A 24,954-nucleotide genomic window follows, 5' to 3' on the forward strand; every position below is an offset into this window, starting at 1 on the left:
ACATGTTGACTTAAAACAGAATAACTAATAGCTAGAATATTTGAAATATAAAAAGCATTTAAGTTACATGAAGCTTCTTGATCTGTGTTTCCAAAATGCCAAATGTACATTTTTTCTCCTCCAATGACTTCTTAAGTTCAACAATTTTTGCTTCAAGGGTGTGTTTTTCTTCTGAATTAATTTCTCCCTTTAACCGGGACATTCTCCTTTCCATTTGTTGAATTAAAAAATCCTGTTATGTTTTTAAAAAGAAGTTAGTAGGAAGAAACAATTAAAAGCATTTCTATAAATGTAAAACCACAATAAATACTTTTTTATGCATTTTGTCTGGGCATCATCATTTAGTAAAGTCACTTTAGTCCTTCAGTAATTCAGGATAAAATTCTTCTTACACTAGGGGGAACAAAAACAAACTATTCTTCAACAAGTAGGGTACATGATAGACACAGAAGTAAGAACCCTAAAATGTAATACCTCAGGGGATGTTCATCATGCTACCATGATGGAACCATGAATTTACATGGACATGAATTTTTCAGAGTACATCTTCTAAGGGATGCAAAAAGAGATAGTTACAAATTGTTAGCCATGAAAGGTTCAAATATGATAAACTTCTAATGAATTATTCTTAAAATTATACTTTAGCATCTGTAATTTTGAGAAACTAAGAATATAATAGATGAGCAAATAAAGATTTAGAGAGGAAAGACATGAAGAAATTACTATGAATATATAAACAGAACAAAATAAAGAAAACCTGAAAAAATACTTTTACGCTATTGGCCTGGGGATGTGGGTGGGGGTGGCTATGTTTGAACAACTAAGAATCAACATAATTTTTCTAGGTTTCAGATATCCCATGACTTCTTTTGTTTTACTTTGGGTTCAGCTGTCCCATGTTCCTTTAATGTATGGTTCTCCCTCACTAAAGTTGTCTCTCCTCTTGCCTGTTTATTTCAGATTGAGGAAAAAAAACAGCATTTAAGTCTCCCCCACCCTACTACTGACCTAACATGACATATGTACAGATATAGTAGATAGATAGAACCTTCAGCATCTGTCTATCCTCCAAAAGAGTAGAAATATTTGTTTTCTTAAGACATTAGGGTATCTTGACTATCACAACTATAACAAATCAATACAGAAGATATTTACAAAATTAACATCTACCTGATTGTACATAATTTCTTGCTGCTTTAAGCTTTCAAAATCCAGTTTATGTAACTGATGGTTGAGATGTTTTAGAGAGGAACGGGTTCCTTCAATTTCTGAAACAACAGCTTTTTCTTTCGTTGTCTCAGTCTGTAACTCCTGAACTTTCTTAAAAAGCACATCTTTTACAAGCTTCAATTGAACGTCCACTTCCTGATAATAAGAATTATAGTGATTTGTGAAATTAAAATAATGTAACATCTTTTATTTATGTGAACATTATAATTTAAAGGCTCATAAATAAACTTAAATCCACCCACTATTGTCCCCACCATTAAATCCCTTCCCATAAATTTTCAACAAATCCCCAACATTTCCTATAGTCTATTCTGGTAGACTAGTAGTTTTCTATTCCTGTATCATACACCTTGACCCATTATCTTAATTCCACGCCACATTACCCTCCTCAGAACTTGTCCACTCTACTGGTTTCTTCAGAAAATAAAATCTACTGAAGACATACAGCTTGTAAGTTCACAAAGTTTACTGAAGTCTTGAGGGTGCTACAGGGAAGAAACCACATCACCCAATATCCCATCTTCTTTGGGGCACTACCCAGTGGTGAGCAGGTAAATGTTTAACCATCAGCTCTCCAGTGAATAGGGATCTGGGGAAGAATCTGATTCTCATGGTGTAAATACTCCCACTATGGCCACCTTCGAACTACTAACATGATTCTGCTAAGTGCAAGTTGAGAAGAGATATACAGAAGCAGATCATTATGTAGTATGTCCAACATACAGGTATAACAGATGTAAGTTATCTTGAGTAACCTTAGAACACAGATAATAGTAAAATAATTTGGAAGATAAATACTGAGTATTTATTACTTTTGTTGTAAATATGTTTAATTGTAAGTCTATGTAATTTTATTTTTAACAGTAGCTGTGTTTAGTAGCCAACTTACAAAATTCCTGAAAATGTAACTATCGGCTCTCGTGAGCTGGTAGGCACTGGCCCCAGCACACTCTTGGCACCATCCATCACTCACACTTTGCCCCCACTTGGCCTCTCTACCATGTGCACACCTCTAGGAAATAGAAACAAGTCCCCCATTCCTACTGCTCCTCTCTCTGGAGACAGACCTGTCTTGACATCAAGGCTTCACGACCAATGTATTCTAGGCTTCAGAAAGATCTACTGCGTCAAGATCAATTGAAAGTTATCATTTTAAAGTACTGAAATAATTAGCCTCTGTGTTCTTATACCCACATAAGCATATTTCCCCTTGGCAACCAATGAACAATATGAAACAAAACAAATCTGTGATTGGCCCATTTAAATCTTCACAAAGCAAGAAACATAATCTGATATCCAATACATTATTTTTCATATAATAGACAATATTCACTGTCTATAGACCCTCTCAGAGATTGTGAGGCAGAATTTTAAAGTCAGTGCTTGGTTGTGAATAACACAGTACATCTCCAAAAAAGATAAGGTTGAGATTTTTTCAAACAAACATATAAAACCCAACAGCATCAAAAAAGGAAGATTATGGGCTAGGCACGGTGGCTCACGCCTGTAATCCTAGCACTCTGGGAGGCCGAGGTGGGTGGATTGTTTGAGCTCAGGAGTTCGAGACTAGCCTGAGCAACAGCGAGATGCTGTCTCTACTAAAAATAGAAAGAAATTAGCTGGACAAGTAAAAAATATATATATATATAAAATTAGCTGGGCATGGTGGCAGATGCCTGTAGTCCCAGCTACTCGGGAGGCTGAGGCAGTAGGATCGCTTGAGCCCAGGAGTTTGAGGTTGCTGTGAGCTAGGCTAACGCCATGGCACTCTAGCCTGGGCAACAGAGTGAGACTCTGTCTCAAAAAAAAAAAAAAAATGAAAATTATGAACACAGCCCTACTGCATGATCAGTGTACCTACTACCAATATTAATTTTTCCTAATTCAGCTAATTTCTTCAAAAATATCTGAGGTGTTTAGTTCTCTGTGATCAAAAGGTCTATTTCATATGAACTTCAAAGTCTTTGCAGGTTTCTGATAAGTTCTAATACTATCCCAATTTATATACCACAGAAAATCATGCTCTCAGGGGAAAAAAACCCACACAACTTTTTGAAAATACTGTTATACAATTTGGGCTTAAATAGTACTCAAGTCAAGACTGCTGCAAAACTTCATTACTCAGAAATTTTTGCAGCACATTTAGCAAGTTAGATTCCATCCAAATATAGGTGGATCCACCTCAGAAAATGTTGGGGGATTTTGCCATCATCTTCAGATACACACACACACACACACAAACAGCAAAAGCAATAAAGGGTGTGTACAGTGTTAGGTCACACTTAAAGTCACTTTGAAGTTTTCAGTGAAGAAATGGTAAACCAGCCTTTTCCAGTTCCTAAAAAATTGGTTTTAATGCTAACAACATGTCAAAGAGAATGGAGTACCACAGGAATTCCAGTAGAGTTAGTAAAGTGATAGCATTTTAAAGTTCATTTATCAAAAAATGTTTCCAGAATGTAAGGAGTTAAAGAGATAGTATTAATAGATGAGGAAGAAATACAGATAATGAATGTAGACAATCAGGGAGATTCCATTATAAACAAAAAAATAAAATAAAATGATAATCAGGTAGAAATCAGTTGTAAAACAAAGGCACTTTTCAAGATATGTATGGAATATACCAACAAATATATGGGTGATGGCACGGACATAGACACAGTAATCTTGAGAAGGAATGGAAATCTGGGTTGGAGGAGCTACCTTTTCAAAAAGGCATCAAAGTTAAATGCTGAAAGGGGAGAAAATGGAGATTTAGTAGCTTAAGAAGAGAGGAGGCTAACATCATCTTCAGAAGCAATACATAAAAAGAGGTCCAAAACTAGATTATAAATGTGATCACACCAAAAAGCAGAGTCTCCTACAAGACCTCCTAGTCCTCTGATCCCAAGAGTCTCATTAATTCACTCTTGCTAAATTTTCTGTGAATTTAAAAAAATTAAAACTAAATGTTACCTTTACACCTTTTTCCTCTTCCTTTAGCATATCTTCCAAATTGGTAGCTTTCTCTTCTACAGACATGGTTTTCTCAGTTATCTGGTTTAATTTCTTTTTTACGTTCTGATTATTACCTTTAATTTTCTGTAACCTAAAGAGGATTTAGGAGGAATAGATGGAAAACATGCCTAAAAAGTATTTAATGCAAACAAAAAATAGTTTATCTTAAGATTTCTTTATATAACATGAATATTTATTTTGTTATCAAGGTGTTTATTACCACTACATATTTATTTATTATTTTTTAAATGTAAAAGTTACTTTTTTTTTTTTTTTTTTTGAGACTGAGTCTTGCTGTGTTGCCTGGGCTAGAGTGAGTGCCATGGTGTCAGCCTAGCTCACAGCAACCTCAAACTCCTGGGCTTAAGCAATCCTTCTGCCTCAGCCTCCTGAGTAGCTGGGACTACAGGCATGCGCCACCATGCCCGGCTAATTTTTTCTATATATATATTTTAGTTGGCCAGATAATCTCTTTCTATTTTTAGTAGAGATGGAGTCTCGCTCTTGCTGAGGCTGGTCTCAATCTCCTGACCTCGAGCAATCCACCCACCTCGGCCTCCCAGAGTGCTAGGATTACAGGCGTGAGCCACCGCACCTGGCCTATTTTTTTTAATTTAAAAATATCACAGGGGTACAAATGTTTTGGTTACCTATATCACTTTTGTTATGCTTAAGTCAGGGTTATAAGTGTGCCCATCACCCAGACAGTGTTCACTGTAACTGTTAGGTAGGTTTTTGCCCAATCCCTTTTACCATGTCTCCTCCCCCCTGCTTGATTTCCACTGAGTTTTACTGCCCTCTGTGCACATGTGTGCTCATCAGTCAGTTCCAATTTAATAGCAAGTACATGTGTTTGGTTTTCCATTCTCTAGATACTTCACTTGCGATAATGGTCTCCAGTTCCATCCAAATTGTTGAAAAAGGCCTTAATTCATCCTTCTTCACGATGGAGTAGTACTCCATAGTATACATATACCACATTTTGTTAATACACTCATGAATTGATGGGCACCTGGGTTGATTCCACATCTTTGCAATTATGAGTTGTGTAGCAATAAATGTTCAAGTACAAGTATCTTTTTGATAAAATGACTTCTTTTCCTTTGGATAAATACCCAGTAGTGGGATTGCTGGATCAAGTAGTAGGTCTACTTTTAGTTCTTTCAGGAATGTCCATACTGTTTTCCATAGAGGTGGTACTAATTTGAAATCCCACCAATAGTGTGTAAGCGTTCCTTTCTCTCTGCATTCACGCCACCATCTATTGTTTTTGCATATTTTAATAAAAGCCATTGTGACTGGGGTAAGGTGATATTTTATTGTGTTTTTAATTTGCATTTCACTGATAATTAGTGACACTGAGCATTTTTCCTATGTTTATTGGCCATTTGTCTATCTTCTTTTTAAAAGCTTCTGTTCATGTCTTTTGCCCACTTTTTAATGGGGTTGTTTTTTCCTTGCTGAATTGCTTGAGTTCTTTGTAGATTCTGGTTATTAGCTCTTTATCAGATGCATACCTTGCAAATATTTTCTCCCATTCTGTAGGTTGTCTACTTGATCTGTTGATTATTTCCTTGGCTGTGCAGTAGCTTTTTAATTTAATCAAGACTGTTTATTTTTGTTGTTGCTGTGATTGCCATTGGGGTCTTCTTCATAACCCTTTGCCTAGGCCTATATATAGAAGAGTTTTTCCAACATTTTCTTCTCGAATTATCATGGTTTCATGCCTTACATTTAAGTCTTTTGTCCATCTGGAATTAATTTTTGTGAGTGGTGAGAGATATGGATCCTGTTTCATTCTTCTGCATGTGGCTATCCAATTTTCCCAGCATCACTTATTGAATAAGGCTTCTTTTCCCCAGTGGATATTGTTGTCTGATTTCTCAAATATCTGTTGGCTATATGTGGATGGTTTTATATTTGGGTTCTCTGTTTTGATCCTTTGGTCTATGTCTCCATATTTGTGCCAATACCCTGCTGTTTTGGTTACTAGCCTTGTAGTATAGTTTTTAATGTGATGCCTTCAGATTTGTTCTTTTTGCCTAAGGTTGCTTTGGCTATTTGGTCTCTTTTCTCATTCCAAATGAAGCATAGAATTATTTTTTCTAGATCTGTGAAATATGATGTTGGTATTTTGATGGGGATTGCATTGAATCTGTAAATCACTTTGGGCAGTATGGACATTTTAACAATGTTGATTCTACTGATCTGTGAACATGATGTTTTTTCATTTGTTTGCATCATATGCAATTTCTTTCCACAGTGTTCCATAGTTCTCTTTGTAGAGATCTTTGACCTCCTTGGTTAAGCATATTCCTAGGTATTTTATTTTCTTGATAGCTATTGTGAATGGTATTGAGTCTTTGATTTGACTTTCAGCTTTAGCTTGACTGTTATTGGTGTGTAGGAATGCTACTGATATGTGTACATTGATTTTGTAACCAGAGACTTCGCTCAATTTGTTTATCAATTCTGAGAGTGTCTTGGTGGAGTCATTGGGGTTTTCTAGATATACAACCATATTGTCAGCACCACTATATATTTAATAGGCCATAAAAGTTTTGCTTCTGAACCTTTGTGATGAAAAAGCTAGAAAATTTTTTTAAGTTTAATAACATAGTAGCTATAATTTTACAGTTATTTAACAGAAAAACTAAGTACTTAATAATTTTCTAGATGTAGTAAAAAATCATAAACAAATTTAAATAGATTTTTTCTTACCTTACAATTTCTTCATTCATGTCCCTCTTTATTTCAGAAATATTTTTCCTCAGAGCTTCTAAATCACTGGAAGTTCTATTCACAGTGGCTTTTAAAGAATCCAGCTATTTAATAGTTAACAGATAGAAATTACATATTTACTCCATATTATATAAATTAATTTCATTTCTGAGAGGTTTTATTCTGCCCACTTTATGTTCTAACCTACAATACACCCAAAAAAAACCTTAACCATTTTTTCTATAATTAATACATATTAACAGATTTTCTTATTAGTCTGATATCAAATTTTAATTGGCTTTGTTGTATAATATTGGCAAATTATAGAGACCTACACATGTGTTGAAAGTAAATCCAGAAACGTACAATATCACTAAACCTGCTCAGAAAGAACACATCCCAAGATCCAAGATAAATTAATGTATATGTATTAATATAAAGTATTCATGACAATCATAAGAAGTTTAAATGGATTTGAAAAATCTCAAAGATGTGGAAACAACCCAAGTGCCCATCAATCCACGAATGGATTAGTAAACTGTGGAATATGTATACCATGGAGTACTACTCAGCTATAAGAAATAACGATGATACGACATCTCTTTGGTTCTCCTGGAGAGAGCTGGAACCCATTATACTAAGTGAAGTATCCAAAGAATGGAAAAACAAGCATCACATGTACTCACCAGAAAACTGGTTTCCCTGATCATCACCTAAATGTACATCAGGGAATGATACCAATTGGATATCAGACTGGGATGGGGGGGGTGGGGGGAGGGGATGGGTGTATGCCTACATGACGAGTGCGTTGCACACCCTCTGGGGAATGGTCATGCTTGAGGGTGCAGACCCGGGGAGGTGGGGGGGGAGGGGATCGAGGTATGAATACATGGTGAGTGCCAGGCACACTGTCTGGAGAGTGGGAGCGGACGCGCTTGGGACTCTGACTCGGGGGGATGGGCGGGACAGGGACAATGTATATGACCTGAACTTATGTACCCCCATGATGAGCTGAAATAAAAAAAAAAAAAAAAGAGAAAAATCTCAAGAGATTCTAATATATCAACCTCCTAACTAATGATACACATTTTACTGTTAATATAAATTATTAATTCCAGACATGAATTTTCCCCTTTATTTATAATCTTTGCAAAAACTCTAGAGTTTGTTTCTCTGAAAGAGAAATCAGGAAAACAATCCCATTTATAATAGCATCAAAAAGAATAAAATACTTAGGAATAAGTTTAACCAAGGGGGTGAAAGATCTGCACACTTAAAATTATAAAACATTGATGAAGGAAACTGTAGAGGACACAAATAAATGAAGATATCCTGTATTCATGGATTGGAAAAATTAATTCTGTTAAAATGCTCATACTACCCAAAGTGATCTACAAATTTGTCAAAGTTGTCAAAATTAGAATGGAGTCACTTGTGTCAAACTCCGACAAAATGGAGCTCAGAAAGGCCATGAAGGGAGGGTTCCCACACATATTTGCATGATAACGAGAACTATCCCAAGAGAATATTCTAGAACCATAGTCTTGCATGAAGGTCACTGCAACCTTGCACAAAAATACTTCTACAAAGTTGTCTGTCCAGCAACTGCCTGATCAACCTTGGACGGACGGCAGCCTTGTTATTGATCCTTGTAGTCAAGGTTTATTATTTTAAAACAATTTATGTAACTTTTCTCATTTTACATTTAAAAACTCTTGCCTTCCTTTACCTCCCTGGATATGCCTAAAATCTGCCACAGTCCATGTATTTGCAAAATGGCTTTGCAAATTCTCTACTCATTCTAGATGAAACTCAATATTCTTAATATTCTTAGAGAACCTCTCTCTGTTTGTTATTTATTTATTTATTTATTTTGAGACAGAGTCTCACTGTGTTGTCTGGGCTAGAGTGAGTGCCGTGGCATCAGCCTTGCTCACAGCAACCTCAAACTCCTGGGCTCAAGCGATCCTCCTGCCTCAGCCTCCCGAGTAGCTGGGACTACAGGCATGAGCCACCATGCCCGGCTAATTTTTTCTATATATATTTTTAGCTGTCCAAATCATTTCTTTCTATTTTTAGTAGAGATGGGGTCTTGCTCTTGCTCAGGCTGGTCTCGAACTCCTGAGCTCAAACGATCCGCCAGCCTCAGCCTCCCATAGTGCTGGGATTACAGGCGTGAGCCACCGCGCCTGGCCTCTGTTTGTTATTTAGGTGATAGATTCAATACAATGTCTAGCAAAATTCCAATGTCATTCTTCACAGAGATAGAAAAAATAATCTTAAAATTCATATGGAACCACAAAAGGCCCCAAATATTACAGTTAAGGCAATCTTGAGAAAGAACAACAAAGCTAGAGGCACCATGAAGCTATATCACAAAGCTATAATAATCAAAATAGTATGGTATAGTCATCCATCAGTATCCACAGGGGATTGGTTCCAGGACCCATTGTGGATACCAAAATCCACAGATGCTTAAGTCCCTTATATAAAATGGTGTGTATTTGTATATAAGCTATGCACACCCTCCTGTATAATTTAAAGCATTTCTAGATTACTTATAATACCTGATAAAATATAAATGTATGTAAATAATTGTTATACTGTATTGTTTTTATTTGTATTATTTTTATTATTATATTATTTTTTATTGATTTTTTTCTTTAATGTTTTTGATCCACTATTGGTTGAATCCACAGATGCAGAACACATGGATAAGGAGACTGAATATACTGCAATAAAAACCAGACACATAGACCAATGGGAAAGAAAAGAGAGCTCAGAAATAAACTCACATATACAATCAACTAATTTTCAACAAAAGTGCCAAGAATACACAATGGAGAAAGGATAGTCTCTTCATAAGTGGTTTTGGGAAAACTGGACAGCCACATGCAAAAAAAAAAAAAATGAAATCAAACCTTTCTCTTGTACCATACAAAAAAATCAATTCAAATGGATTAAAGACTTAAATGTAAGACCTGACATTATAAAACTCTTAGAAGAAAACATAGGAGAAAAGCTCTTTTATATTGGTCACTATAAGGATTTTTTGGACTTGACACCAAAATCACAGGGAATAAAAGCAAAAGTAAACAAGTGGGACTGCATCAAACTAAGAAGTTTATGTAAGAAAAGTTTCTGTAGTCCACAAAATAAAAAGGCAACCTAGAGAATGAGAAAAATATTTGCAAACCATATATCTGATAAGGTGTTAATCTCCAAAATATATAAGGAACTCATACAACTCAATAGCAAAAAAACTGATTAAAAATTGGCAAAGGACCTGAATAGACATCGTTCCAAAGAAGACATACAAATGGCCAAAAAGTATATGAAAAGATGCTCAACATCATTAACCATCAGAGAAATGTAAATCAAAACCACCATGAGGTATCACCTCACATCAGTTAACATGGCTATTATCAAAAAATCAAAAGATGGCAAATGTTGGTGATGTGGAGAAAAGGGAACCCTTGTACATTGTTGATGGACATGTAAGTTGGTACAGCTGCTATGGAAAACAGCATGGAGTTTCCTTAAAAAATTAAAACTAGAACTACCATATGATCCAGCAATCCCACTTATGGGAATATATCCAAAGGAAATGAAGTCAGTATGTTTAAGAGATATCCGTACTTCAGTGTTTATTGCAGCATTATTTACAATAGCCAAGTTAGAAAAACCATCTAAGTATCTGTGAAAAGATGAATGTATAAAGAAAATGTGACACACACACACACAGAAATATTATTCAGCCCTTAAAAAGATGAAATACTACCATTTGCAACAGTACGGACAAGCCTTGAGGGCATTATGCTAAATGAAATAAGCCAAACACAAAAAGACAAATATTGTATGATCTCATTTATATGTGGAATTTTTTTAAAAAGTCAAACTCACATTAATAGATATTAGAATGGTGGTTGCCAGGGGGAGGATATTGGTCAAAACACACAAACCTTCAGTTATAAGATGAATAAGTTCTGGAGACCTAATACACAACATGGTTAATAATAATATATTATATACTTAAAGTTATTATAGTTAACAATAATGCATTATATACTTGAAATTTGCTGAGAGTAGACCTCAAGCATTCTCACCACACCAAAAAAATGGTAACTATGTGAGGTGATGGATATGTTAATTAGCTTGATTGTGGTCATAATTTCACATTTTATATATATGTGTGTGCATATGTTTATATACATATATAAACATCACATTTTACACCTTAAATATATACAATTTTTATTTGTCAATCATTCTTCAATAAAGCTAAACAAATGAGACACATGTATTTAAAAAAAGAACCTTTGCAAACTATTAAAGAGAATGAGAGGTAACTATCCCAATGTAAGACTAAGGCTCTAACATTCTAGTGTGTGAAAAATATTTAGAAAATTAATAACTTCCTTCCGCACAAAAACTTATCCATGAATGTTCATAGAAATATTTATCAATACAGCCAAAAAAGTGGAAATAACTCAAATGTCTATCAGCTCATTAGTGGATAAACACTGTGGTATATCCACAAAATGGAATATTATTTTACATAAAAAGGAATAAAGTACCAACACATGCTATAATATCTATGAACCTTAAAAACATTATGCTAAAGAAGCCAGAAACAAAAAACTACATATTATATAATTTCATTTATATGAAATGTCCAGATTAGAAAAATCCAGACAGACAGAAAGTAGGTTAGTAGTTGTCAGGGGTTAGGAGAAGAGGGGAATGGAGAGTGACTACTAACGGATATGGGTTTCTTTTAGGGGTGACAAAAACATCCTGAAATTAGATAGTGGTGATGGTTGCACAACTCTGTGAATATACTAAAAACCATTAAATTATACATTTTAAAAAGGTGAATTATGGTATGTGAATTATATCTCAATAAATAAATTATGAATGAATGAATGAACTAATCAATCAATCCCTTCATTCTTTTCTGCAATTGGTTTAAACTTTGACATTTTTAAGAATGCACTATCAGCAGGACATGTAATTTAGGCAAGAAATTCCCTTGTTTTAATTTTTTAGTATTTTATGTAATTATTCTCTATGTAAAGAATTATTTAAAAATTCTTTCCTTCTCTATTAGAGATTAAAAAGTATAATACCTTATAGAAAAAAATGCTCTATAATATTCCAATTTTCTACCTAAACATTGGTAAATTCAGATAATATGGCCTCCAAGTAGAAATTTCATAAAGATCCTGTTATTGCTACCTAAGGGGTACACTTACTCTCCATATGGAATAATGTAATTCACATATATGCCTGCAGAAGAAGAAAAGAAGAAAGCAGGAAAAGTTTTGTTCTCTTTTATTCTATTTCAAGCTATTTTATCACCACATTATCTTACTACTAGATTGAAATAGTATTCCTTAACAAAGTGAGAAACTGAACTTTAACAAGTAGCTACAACTAGAATGTGAGAGCTAAAACCATACATACCCATGCAGCACCGGGAAGACACTTCAAGTTATCACTAACTCATAATAATTTGTCAATATTCAACTTTGCATTTGCCTGTTATCTTGTCACTATGGTTTCCCACCTAGACCATTGGAGAGCATCTGGTCTCAGGTCCCTTACAGAACACTATAGATGGTGGGCACAACTCCAGAGGGAGTCCTTCACAACACCTATGCCTCCCCACTCAGGGACTCAATTAGAGTATCCTAAAAGTTCCACAAAGCAAAGGAAAGTAACAGAAAGAACTAGAAGGCAGTCCCTTAATCAAAGGAAAGGCTGTATGCTTACTTTTTACAGCAATTTGTCATGAACACACAAACCAGTCTTTAGTTCACATACCTCATCCTTCAGCTGACTTCTATTAGTTTCATGGTGCTGATACTCCGCTTTACATTTTAAAAGTTTACGATCAGCAACAGATATTCTTTTCTCATACTCTGTGTTATTCCCAATCTCATTTTCCAAAAACTTGATCTTTTCCTTAATCAAATTTTCCTTTTCTCTTATTTCTTGTTTTGTCTTTGCTAATGCCTAGAATTAAAACAAACATGTTTACCTAAATATATGTTTACTATGACAAAATTAAACTTAAAAGAAATTTAGTTTTTGTTTTTCTATTATATTCAGTATTTATTTTACCAAAACTTCTTAAAAGAACATTTTTAAAAGAGAGACTTTTTAATATTAATAAAAACATTAATATGCTACACACCAATATCTATAAATTCATAGTGCTAAAGGTCGCTATATTTTCTTTCATCAATATGGAACTTCGCTAAAGAAATAAGTAAAACAGTTAAGCTTTTTATACATGAAGGGTAACACCTAAGAAATTTAACAGACTATTTTTAATTTAAATATTAATTAATTCTTTTAACATTTAAAACAATATTTTTCACATAGAAAGTTGGGTTTCAATAAAACTTTCCAAGTACTTTACAGACCAGTTTTTTTCATCTTTCAAAAATAACACTTTAGTTACTAGTTTCAATAGGAATATCTTCACTCAGGCCTTTTGCTGGTCTTAGAGATACAATAATAAATAGAATACACGAAGTACTGGAACTGAAATGTGGCCAAAGTACTATGGGAACAAAGAGATGATGAATTCTACCCAAGAGGAGTCATTAGAAGACATTAGCCATTCCTGGCTTCCCAGGAGAGGAAAAAAAAGAAAACATTATCCAAGAGGCTTCATTTGAGTCAGGGCTAGAACCATGAATGGAGATGCATAAATACTCTACTGTAGTTAAAGCATAGGGTAGAAGGGCAGGAATAAGAACAGACTATATTAAGAAGGGATGGGGTTCAGACGAAAGGGATGAGGTTGGAAAGGTAGGGTTTAGGGTCAAATTGAGAAGAAATTCAAAGGACATGTCAAAGAGGGTCAACTAATTTTTTTATAGATGGGGTCTCACTATGTTGCCCAGGATGGTCTTGAACTCCTGGCCTCAGGCAAACCTCCGACCTCAGTCTCCCAAGTCACTGGGATTATATGTGTGAACCACCATGGCAAGTGAGGGTCAATTTTTAAGCAATGTAAAACAAAGATGAGTTTAAAGCTGGGGAATAAAAAGATCAGATGTGTTTTTTACAAGTGATTCTGATGACAATAGTTTGGATTAATTAGAAGGAAAAATTACCCTAAAATGTATTACTTTCAAACATTCCTAAATGAGGTCCTACAAAGCAACTAATCACAGGAGATTAAGGGAAGTGGTTGTGTTCTGAAATCAATAAGTTTTAGAAACACTGCATGTAATATTATACATATTAGCATGTTAAATGGATATATATCTAAGATATATTTTAAAAAGGAAAATTTGAATTTGTTTGATTCAGTATTCCTATATGTTTTCTATAATAATTAACATTCTATAATTGTAGCACTCTGTATATTAATATTTACTGTGCTCATTCAACAAAAAGATATGTCAAAACTTCATAAATTTAAATATTTCAAATGATCATTCTAGAGTTTCTTACCTTATACTGATTTTTCTACTACTTAGTTAGATGCTTTAATACCTACTTTAACATCATACTTCCTACCAATGTTATTCATGGTTTTCATATAGGTAATGCTTATAAGTAATATCCCAAAATTTCTATACTGAAATAAAAGAATAGTAGAAAAACATTTTCCTTTTCTAAATAGTTTTTCTTTTAAGAAGACAATTTCAGGATTGTATGGCCAGACTCCTGCTAAGAAGGCACTGAGAAGGCAGGAATTGTTTTGCAGGAAGAGGAACAAAAAAGTACAATCTTAGTTGTAGGGGATCAAAATATGCTACTTCAGCATATGCATCATTTTGAGTTAAAGACACTTGAAAAATAGCAGTTGCAAGATGAGTACTCTGCCCTTCCTTTTTCTTCCTGAAAGAAGGAGATAAAACTCCTTTCTGAAAGGTGCCCTCTCTGTGCCAGGAAGAAGACAGACAGTCTTATCGCCAGAGATAGGAAGTTGAGGCTGAGAGAAATCTGTACAAACCACCTTGTTAAACCAACTCTTATCTTCCTAGTTACTTTTCCACAATTGTCACTCTTTGTTCAACCTAGTATATAAAGCTCCTAGGCCCAGCCACTTCTTTAGGTCTTCATTTTTCCTGTGAGGGCTTCCATGTACATGTAAATAAAATTTGTATGCTTTTCTTCTGTTAATCAGTCCTAGCCTGAAACCCTAAGATAATAGAGAAAAAATTTACCTCCCTTATAGTCTAAATGCTCTAATGATATGAACCAGCTCTCATTGACTCACAAGAACTAATTTACAAATCTTTTCTCAACTCTAGGTTCGGTGGAGTCATGCTTATATGGAAGTAGTTACACCATAGAAATCAGAAACACTATATATCAGGGGTTTCTTTTTATTTGTTCTGTTTTGTTTTGTTCTCAGAGAAGAGTTGTTGAACATTAAGAAGCATCCCACTGCCTAATGGAACCACCTCTTAGCACCCTCCCTAGTCTCTTATAGTACAGTCAAGAGATGTCAACCTGTAAATGAGGAACCACCATGAATATAACTAGGAAGCTGGTAATTGTATATTCTGCCAAATCAACAGACTGAGTCAACTCAGCCATGGGGTTGTATGAGAATACTTATTGTGGACCTCTAATCTTGGACCTGGCACATTGATTTACATAGATGATGCAATTATGACTTGATGTTTGAAAGCAATAAGAAGTTCAGAAATAGATACTAATATCACCATTAAGAATAAAGTTTAAAGAGACAACATGGCTGACCAGAGACACCAGCTACCAAATCATCTCAGGAAGAATGAAAAGTTTCAGGCTGGGCGTGGTGGCTCATGGCTCCTAGCATCTGGGAGGCCGAGGCGGGTGGATCACTCGAGGTCAGAAGTTCAAGACCAGCCTAAGCAAGAGCGAGACCCCATCTCTACTAAAAATAATAGAAAGAAATTAGCAGGCCAACTAAAAATATATAGAAAAAATGAGCCGGGCATGGTGGTGCATGCCTGTAGTCCCAGCTACTCGGGAGGCTGAGGAAGGAGGATCGCTTGAGCCCAGGAGTTTGAGGTTGCTGTGAGTGAGGCTGATGCCATGGCGCTCTAGCTAGGGCAACAGAGTGAGACTCTGTCTCAAAAAAAAAAAAGAACGAAAAGTTTCAGATGAAAAAGAAAAAAACAAAACAAACAAACAATCATAGATCAGGTGTAATTCTGAGGGAAAAGTGCCAGAACCTCTAAGAGATTCCATGGGAAAAAGATGTGGAGCAGAACAAGAAGGAGCAAAGTATCAGCAGAGGTCAACCCCCAAGGGGCTTGGAGTCCAGCAAAAAGGGTAGGTGGAGTGATTTGTTTCTCCCATACATCTCTGGCAGCCAACAGACTCCCAAGCTGCTGCAGAGCCTTTGTACCCTCATGAGCTTAAAAGCTGCTACCGCCAGTGAACTGGGAGCTTCTTGAAGATAAAGCACCAAGTTGCCAGCTGCCTTGGGGTTACTTCCCGTCACCACAGACCCAAGCCAAGATGGCAGGTGCCATATTGCTTCTCCACCCACTGCGTGCCTTTCTCCTCCTGAGGGGGCTTCAGCCCCTCAGTTTTCATCTGGCTCTATCCCAGACAAACATTTCTCAACTCTGGCCCAGCCTGTGGGAGCCACAGGGGACCAGTGGGTCCTGGGGAATCTGCATGACCCTAGAGCCTGGACATTCTGAGAGAGCTGCTTTCCAGAGAGAGGGACCGAGATGACCAGAGTACTAATTTCTTCCCTCCAGATGCTTTGCCTCCTATTCCTCTCCACCACCCATGTCTGCCAAGAGAGATGCTTGAGCCACTGCATTCCTTCTGTTGGGGCTTTCATAGAGAGTGGAGCTCAAACATTTCCTCTCAAAGACCTGAAGAAGACTGAGGAGTGCTTGGACTGTGAGCTCCCTGCACACCAGCCCCCCTCGGTGCTGCTTCCCTGACTACTCCATCAGAGCAGGGCACATCCTGAAGCAGAGGGACATCAAACCTGCTTGAGCCACCCCATAGCAACTCAGGACCAGCATGCCTCTCGCTGGCATGGTCAGTGATTGAACTTCAGGGGTTAGGATGGACCATAGGCCAGATCTTGTAGCCCCAGGACTCAATTGTGTTGCTTGGGAGCATGGAGGGGAGATTTGTGAACTAATCTTGGAAGGGAAAGGAGCCCACATGGGCAGAAATGAAGCCTGAGAGCAGACCTTTGACCTCTGCTCAAACAGCTACTGTATCAGGTTTTGTGGAGACTGAGGGCAGGCTCACTCAACCCAGCCCTGCCCAGCCTCCCTCCCCAACCCAGCTCTGCTGTGGTGAAGAATAAGGACTCACCTGGAAGCTACAGGGCCCCACCCTGCACATGGGGCATTCGAATGCTTCTCCTGAGGGGCTAGAGCCAGTCATAGGTCCCCAAAACAACACTGCACCTTGTTCCTTCTGGCAAGCAACACCTACTGATAAGGAGGTAAATTTGCACAGCCCTTTACATCATTTACTGACTCAGTCATACAGGGTGTGGTTGATTCTTACCCACAAGTACCACCTACTGTCTCAGAGATTAAACTTGGCATGCCAGTACAATTCACACTATTAAGAAGACCAGAGGGCTGAGGAAAGAGAAAGGATTTCAAAGACTTCCATCTTCCCTCACCAAACAGTGACAGGTAATCTATCCACACAGGTAGCTCACCACTGCTACAACCTACAAACAACTATCAACTGAGAAAACCACCACACAAAGTATATATATAACCAACGCACCCATACAGAACCTAGACCCCAGTCAAAGAACTCACAAGCAAAGCCAAGGTTTCTGCCAAACATATGCTACAGGTACTCACTTAAGAGTGAGGGGGGAAGGAAAAAAAAAAGCCCCATCTCAACAAAAGAAAATCCAAAAAATAAGAAGTGACAGCTGTCACAGAGGAGAAGGAATCAGCAAAAGAACTCCAGAAGTATGAAAAATCAGAGCAAAACGACACCCTCAAAAGGGAACACTAGTTCTCTAGCAATGGATACCAACCAAAAAGGAAAATATTAAAATGACAGAGAATTCAAAATATGGATTGTAAGGAAGCTCAATGAAATCCAAGAGAAAATGGAAAACCAACTCAAAAAAAAAAAACAAAACAGAAAAACAATTCAGGAAGTGAATAAAAACAATTCAGGAAGTGAATAAAAAATTTACAGAAGAGATTGACATATTAAAAAAACAAAAACAAAAAAACAAACAGAACTTGTGGAAATGAAACATTCATTTCAGAAAACACAAAACACAGTAGAAAGTTTTAAGAATAGACTAGACCAGGCAGAATAAAGAATCTCAAAACTTTAAGACAATACTTTCAAATTAACTCAGTCAGAAAAAAATAAAGAAAAGAGAATTAAGAGGAATTAACAAAGCCTACAAGAAATATGGGATTATGTAAAATGGCCAAATATGAGAATCATAGGCATTCTTGAGGATGAAGAAGAAAATGTACAAGAGCTAGAAAATCTATTTGAGGAAATGATTGAGGAAAACTTCCTTGGTCTTGCTAGAGACTTAGACATCTAGGTACAAGAATTTCAACAAACACCGGGGACATTCATTGAAAAGAGGCAATCACCAAGACACACGGACATCACACTGGCCAAAGTCAACATGAAGGAGGAAATCCTACAAGTCATGATGCTAAAACACCAAGTAACGTACGAAGGAAAACATATCAGGCTAACTCCAGACATCTCAACTGAGACCCTTCAAGCCAGAGGGGATTGGGGCCCCATGTTCAGTCTTCTTAAACAGAACAGTTGCCAGCCTAGAATTCCTAGAATTTTGTATCCTGCAAAACTAAGTTGCATATGAAGGAGAAATAAAGACTTTCCAGGCAAGCAAACACTGAGGGAATATATCAAGACCAGACCTGCTCTGCAGGAAATGCATAGAACTAGGTTATATACATGGATCATCACAATAGACACCCACCAATGTAAAACCACTCATAAACTCAGAGGTCATATAAAACAATAGCACAAGAGATAAAACAAAGCAATAAGGTACTACCCAACATGATGAATGAAAGAGCATCCAACATATCAATTCTATCAATCAATGTGAATGGTCTGAATGTCCCACTCAAGAGACATGGGCTGGCTGTATGGATGAAAAAATAAAACCCAAGTATTTTCTGTCTTCAGAAAACACATCTAACCCTCAAGGACTTATACAGATTCAAGGTGAATGGATGGAATAAAATGTTTCATGCACATGGAAACAAAAAGAAAGCAGGTGTAGTCATTTTCATATCACATAAAATTTACTTAAATCAACAATTGTAAAAAAAAGACAAAGATGACCATTATATAATGATAATAAGAGCAATTCAACAAGAAGACACAATCTGAAATATTTATGCATCTAACACAGGAATGCCTAGATTCATAAAGCAAACCCTACTAGATCTAAGCAAAGAGATAGACAGCAGCATCATAATTTCCAGGGACTTCAACACCCCACTGACAGAACCAGATGGATCATCCAAGCAGATAATAAATAAAGAAACACTGGACTTAAACAGGAACTAGCACAAATGGGACTAGCAGACATTCACAGAACATTCTACTCCAAAACTACTGAATATACATTCTTCTCATCGGCACATGGAACATTCTCCAAGACTGATCATATCTTAGGCCACAAAACATGTCTCAAGCAACCCAAAAAATTAGAAATCATACCACATATCTTCTCAGACCACAGTGGAATAAAACTAGAAATCAACTTTAAGAGAAACACTCAATTCTACATAAAGTCATAGAAATTAACATGCTGCTGAATGGTTATTGGGTCAATAAGAAAATTAAGATGGAAATCAAAAGATTCCTCAAACTGAAAGACAAAGGGGATACAAGCTACCAAAATCTATGGAATTTAGCAAAAGCAGTCCTAGAGGAAAAACCATAGCCTTAAATGCCTACATCAATAAGACAGATCACAAATTAACAATCTAATGACATGTCTCAAGGAACTAGAAAAGGAAGAGAAAACCAAAGCCAGCAAAGAAAAGAAATAATTAAGGTCACAGCAGAACTAAACAAAAGGGAAAACAAACAAACAAAAAAACTACAAAGGATCAATGAAACAAAGTGTTGGTTCTTTGAAAAGATAAACAAAATTGATAGAACTCTTGCTAGATTAACCAGAAATAAAAGAGAAAGGACTCAAATAGGCCGAATCAGAAATGAAAAAGGAGATATTCCAATTGATACCACAGAAATACAAAATATCATCTGAGAATACTATGAAAATCTACACACATATAAACTCAAAAACACAGAGGAAATGGACAAATCTCTGGAAAAACCAACCTCTCAAGACTCATTCAGGAAGAAATAGAACTCTTAAGCAGACCAATAATGAGCAAGAAGATTGAAGCAGTAATAAAAAAAACCTTCCAACAAAAGAAGCCCCAGACTGGATGGATTCACAGACTAATTTTACCAGACCCACAAAGAAAAGCTGGTATCCATACTGCCAAAATTATTCTGTAACTTCAAGAAGGAGGGAATCTTCCACAACTCATTCTACAAAGCAGGTAACACCTTGATACCAAAGCCAGGAAAGGACACAATGACAACAACAACAAAACTATAGACCAATATCCTTTATTAATATAGATTCAAAAACTCCAATAAAATACTAGCAAACTCAATTCAACAGCACATAAAAAAATAATACACCATGATCATGTGGGATTCAACCCAGGAGTGTAAAGATGGTTCCACATACATAAATCAGTAAATATAATTCACCACATAAACAGAAATAAAAGCAAAGACCATATGAACATCTCAATGGATGCAGAAAAAGAATTTGAAAAAATTAAGCACCCTTTCATGATAAAAAATCCTCAACAAACTAGGCACAGAAGGAACATATCTCAAAATTATAAAAGCTATATATGACAAACTCACAGCCAACATCATACTGAATGGGAAAAGTGGAAAGCATTCCCACTGAGAACTAGAACAAGACGGGTGCCTACTGTCACAACTTCTATTCAACATAGTGCTGGAAGCCCTAGCCAGAGCATTCAGGCAGGAGAAAGAAATAAACAATATTCAACCACGAAAGAAGAGGTCAAACTATCGCCTTTTGCTGATGATATCATCTTTTATCTAGAAAACCCCAACAAACAACTACACCAAGAGATTCTTAGAATTGATAAATAAATTGAGCAAAGTCCCAGGTTATAAAATCAATGTTCACAAATCAGTAACATTCCTATATACCAATAACAGTCAAGCTGACAGTCAAATCAAAGACTCAATACCACTCACAATAGCTACCAAGAAAATAAAATACCTAGGAATATGCTTAACCAAGGAGGTCAAAGATCTCTACAAAGAGAACTATGAAACACTGTGGAAAGAAATCACAGATGACACAAACAAATGGAAAAATGTATCATGTTCAGGGATCGGTAGAATCAACTTTGCTAAAACGTCCATACTACTGAAAGTGATTTACAGATTCAATGCAATCCCCATCAAAATACCAACATCATATTTCACAGATCTAGAAAAAATAATTCTATGCTTCATTTGGAATGAGAAAAGAGACCAAATAGCCAAAGCAACCTTAGGCAAAAAGAACAAATCTGAAGGCATCACATTACCGCACTTCAAACTATACTACAAGGCTAGTAACCAAAACAGCAGGGTATTGGCACAAATATGGAGACATAGACCAAAGGATCAAAACAGAGAACCCAAATATAAAACCATCCACATATAGCCAACAGATATTTGAGAAATCAGACAACAATATCCACTGGGGAAAAGAAGCCTTATTCAATAAGTGATGCTGGGAAAATTGGTTAGCCACATGCAGAAGAATGAAACAGGATCCATATCTCTCACCACTCACAAAAATTAATTCCAGATGGACAAAAGACTTAAATGTAAGGCATGAAACCATGATAATTCGAGAAGAAAATGTTGGAAAAACTCTTCTATATATAGGCCTAGGCAAAGGGTTATGAAGAAGACCCCAATGGCAATCACAGCAACAATAAAAATAAATTAAATGGTCTTGATTAAATTAAAAAGCTACTGCACAGCCAAGGAAATAATCAACAGATCAAATAGACAACCTACAGAATGGGAGAAAATATTTGCAAGGTATGCATCTGATAAAGAGCTAATAACCAGAATCTACAAAGAACTCAAGCAATTCAGCAAGGAAAAAACAACCCCATTAAAAAGTGGGCAAAAGACATGAACAGAAGCTTTTAAAAAGAAGATAGAGGCCGGGCGTGGTGGCTCACGCCTGTAATCCTAGCTCTGGGAGGCCGAGGCGGGTGGATCGCTCGAGGTCAGGAGTTCGAGACCAGCCTGAGCAAGAGTGAGACCCTGTCTCTACTAAAAATAGAAAGAAATTATCTGGCCAACTAAAAAAATATATATATACAAAAAATTAGCCGGGCATGGTGGCTCATGCCTGTAGTCCCAGCTACTCGGGAGGCTGAGGCAGTAGGATCGCTTAAGCCCAGGAGTTTGAGGTTGCTGTGAGCTAGGCTGACGCCACGGCACTCACTCTAGCCCGGGCAACAGAGCGAGACTCTGTCTCAAAAAAAAAAAAAAAAAAAAAAAAAGAAGATAGACAAATGGCCAATAAACATAGGAAAAATGCTCAGTGTCACTAATTATCAGTGAAATGCAAATTAAAAACACAATAAAATATCACCTTACTCCAGTCACAATGGCTTTTATTAAAATATGCAAAAACAATAGATGGTGGCGTGAATGCAGAGAGAAAGGAACGCTTACACACTATTGGTGGGATTTCAAATTAGTACCACCTCTATGGAAAACAGTATGGACATTCCTGAAAGAACTAAAAGTAGACCTACTATTTGATCCAGCAATCCCACTACTGGGTGTTTATCCAAAGGAAAAGAAGTCATTTTATCAAAAAGATACTTGTACTTGAACATTTATTGCTACACAACTCATAATTGCAAAGATGTGGAATCAACCCAGGTGCCCATCAATTCATGAGTGTATTAACAAAATGTGGTATATGTATACTATGGAGTACTACTCCATCGTGAAGAAGGATGAATTAAGGCCTTTTTCAACAATTTGGATGGAACTGGAGACCATTATCCTAAGTGAATTATCTAAAGAATGAAAAAACAAACACCACATATACTCGCTATTATATTGGAATTAATTGATGAACACACATGCACAGAGGGCAGTAAAAAGGGATGGGCAAAAAACCTACCTAACAGTTACAATAAACACTACCTGGGTGATAGGCACACTTACAACCCGACTCAATACATGTAACCCAAAATATTTGTACTCCTGTAATATTTTGAAATAAAAACTTAATTAATTAAATTTTTTTTAAAAAAAGAGATTAGGACACAGAGAGGCACAGGGGGAAGACCAGGTGAAGACAAATGGAGATGATGACCATCTACAAGCCAAGGAGAGAGACCTCCAAAGAAATCAACCCTTCTGATGCCTTGTTCTCAGACTTGGGGCCTCCAGAACTGTGAAGAAATAAATGTCTGTTGTTTAAGCATTTGCCTCCCCCCACAAAAAAAAGAATTAAGAGTACCTCATAGCTAAGACTGCTTCCCCCTTATCCCTCCTAGGGAGGCATAACCCATTTTTTTTATAAAATATTGGTTATTTACAGATATTTAAAATATAAAAATTGCAAGTAAACCACATCCAGATATCAGAATTCCAAACCCCAGTGGCCTTAGCTGCTTGCCAAATGCCTTTCCATGGAGCAGACTCAGAATGGAATTTAACACATCTTTTCACCTGTCTCCTTTCCTCCTCAATTCCTTCTCCTTCCCAACTCCTTCTAATCTTCCTATTTCTAGTCACCATCATTTTATTCTTTAATGATTTTCCAAGAACATTCTCCTAAATTACCTCTGAAAGTAACAAGAGATAAAGTCAGTCTGTGTTATCAGTGCACTATTTCCCTCTTCCAATCTTCTACATCAGTATTGGTGCCCCAGCTTCAAACGTGAAACTTTATTGCAGTGTAGGTTTCTTTTGTGACTTTCTTTCCTTGTTTTTTGGTTATCCAAGGAGGCTCATTTCCCTACATCTGTAACTTACTGCCAAATAGCATACATATTAAATCCAAGGAACTTTGGGCAACCATGTGTAAGTCAGAGCATCAGTTTTACTGCAATAATGTTGTTTTTTTTTTTTTTTTTTTGAGACAGAGTCTTGCTCTGTTGCCCAGGCTAGAGTGCCGTGGCATCAGCCTAGCTCACAGCAACCTCAAACTCCCGGGCTCAAGCCATCCTCCTGCCTCAGCCTCCCAGGTAGCTGGGAGTACAGGCATGCACCACCATGCCCAGCTAATTTTTTCTATTTTTAGTTGTTTGACTAATTTCTTTCTATTTTTGGTAGAGACGGGGTCTCGCTCTTGCTCAGGCTGGTCTTGAACTCCTGACCTCAAGCGATCCTCCCACCTTAGCCTCCCAGAGTGCTAGGATTACAGGCGTGAGCCACCGCGCCGGGCCTATTGCAATAATATTATCTGTTGACTTTCTCTTGTTCCACAATTCAGAGATGGCAAGATCCAGTCTTTAGGGATTATACTACTATAAACAAATAATCTTCATAAAATCACATTTATAATAGATATAGAGTCGGCTTTCAAAAGCACCAAAACTATTGAATCTTGCTACAAAAGTAACTTTCAAATAACAATGTGATTTACATTTGAAATCATGAGTTAAATACAAAAGAGACAAATACAGCTCCATATTACAAAGAACAAACAGCTACTTTACCAAAGCACAGTTATCTATGTCTTGATCCCTCTTCTGCATCTGTTCTATTGTATTCTCCCCACTGTTTAATGAGTTCTTGCCTTTCATCATGAATCTTACGAAAATCTTGTGCTGCTTTATCCAATTCTAACTGTCAAAGAGAAAGCAAACAAAATTTTTGTGAATTTAAGTGCTTTTGCAAACATCATCTTGAAAATTAAGAAATAAAAATCTT

General features: G+C 36.5%; 1 protein-coding gene across 1 annotated transcript in view; it reads right to left on the minus strand.

Moving 5' to 3' along the window:
- Positions 1–24,954, minus strand: part of CCDC39 (coiled-coil domain containing 39) — a 75,832-nt gene that overhangs the window by 33,828 nt on the left and 17,050 nt on the right. The window contains 7 exon segments of the mRNA XM_045539740.1: positions 68–232; positions 1,171–1,365; positions 4,186–4,318; positions 6,949–7,052; positions 12,775–12,966; positions 24,741–24,797; positions 24,799–24,870. Of these exon segments, the coding sequence (XP_045395696.1) occupies positions 68–232; positions 1,171–1,365; positions 4,186–4,318; positions 6,949–7,052; positions 12,775–12,966; positions 24,741–24,797; positions 24,799–24,870 (918 nt within the window).

This window comes from Lemur catta, chromosome 1 (genome assembly GCF_020740605.2).
Source record: "Lemur catta isolate mLemCat1 chromosome 1, mLemCat1.pri, whole genome shotgun sequence".
Taxonomy (NCBI): domain Eukaryota; kingdom Metazoa; phylum Chordata; class Mammalia; order Primates; family Lemuridae; genus Lemur; species Lemur catta.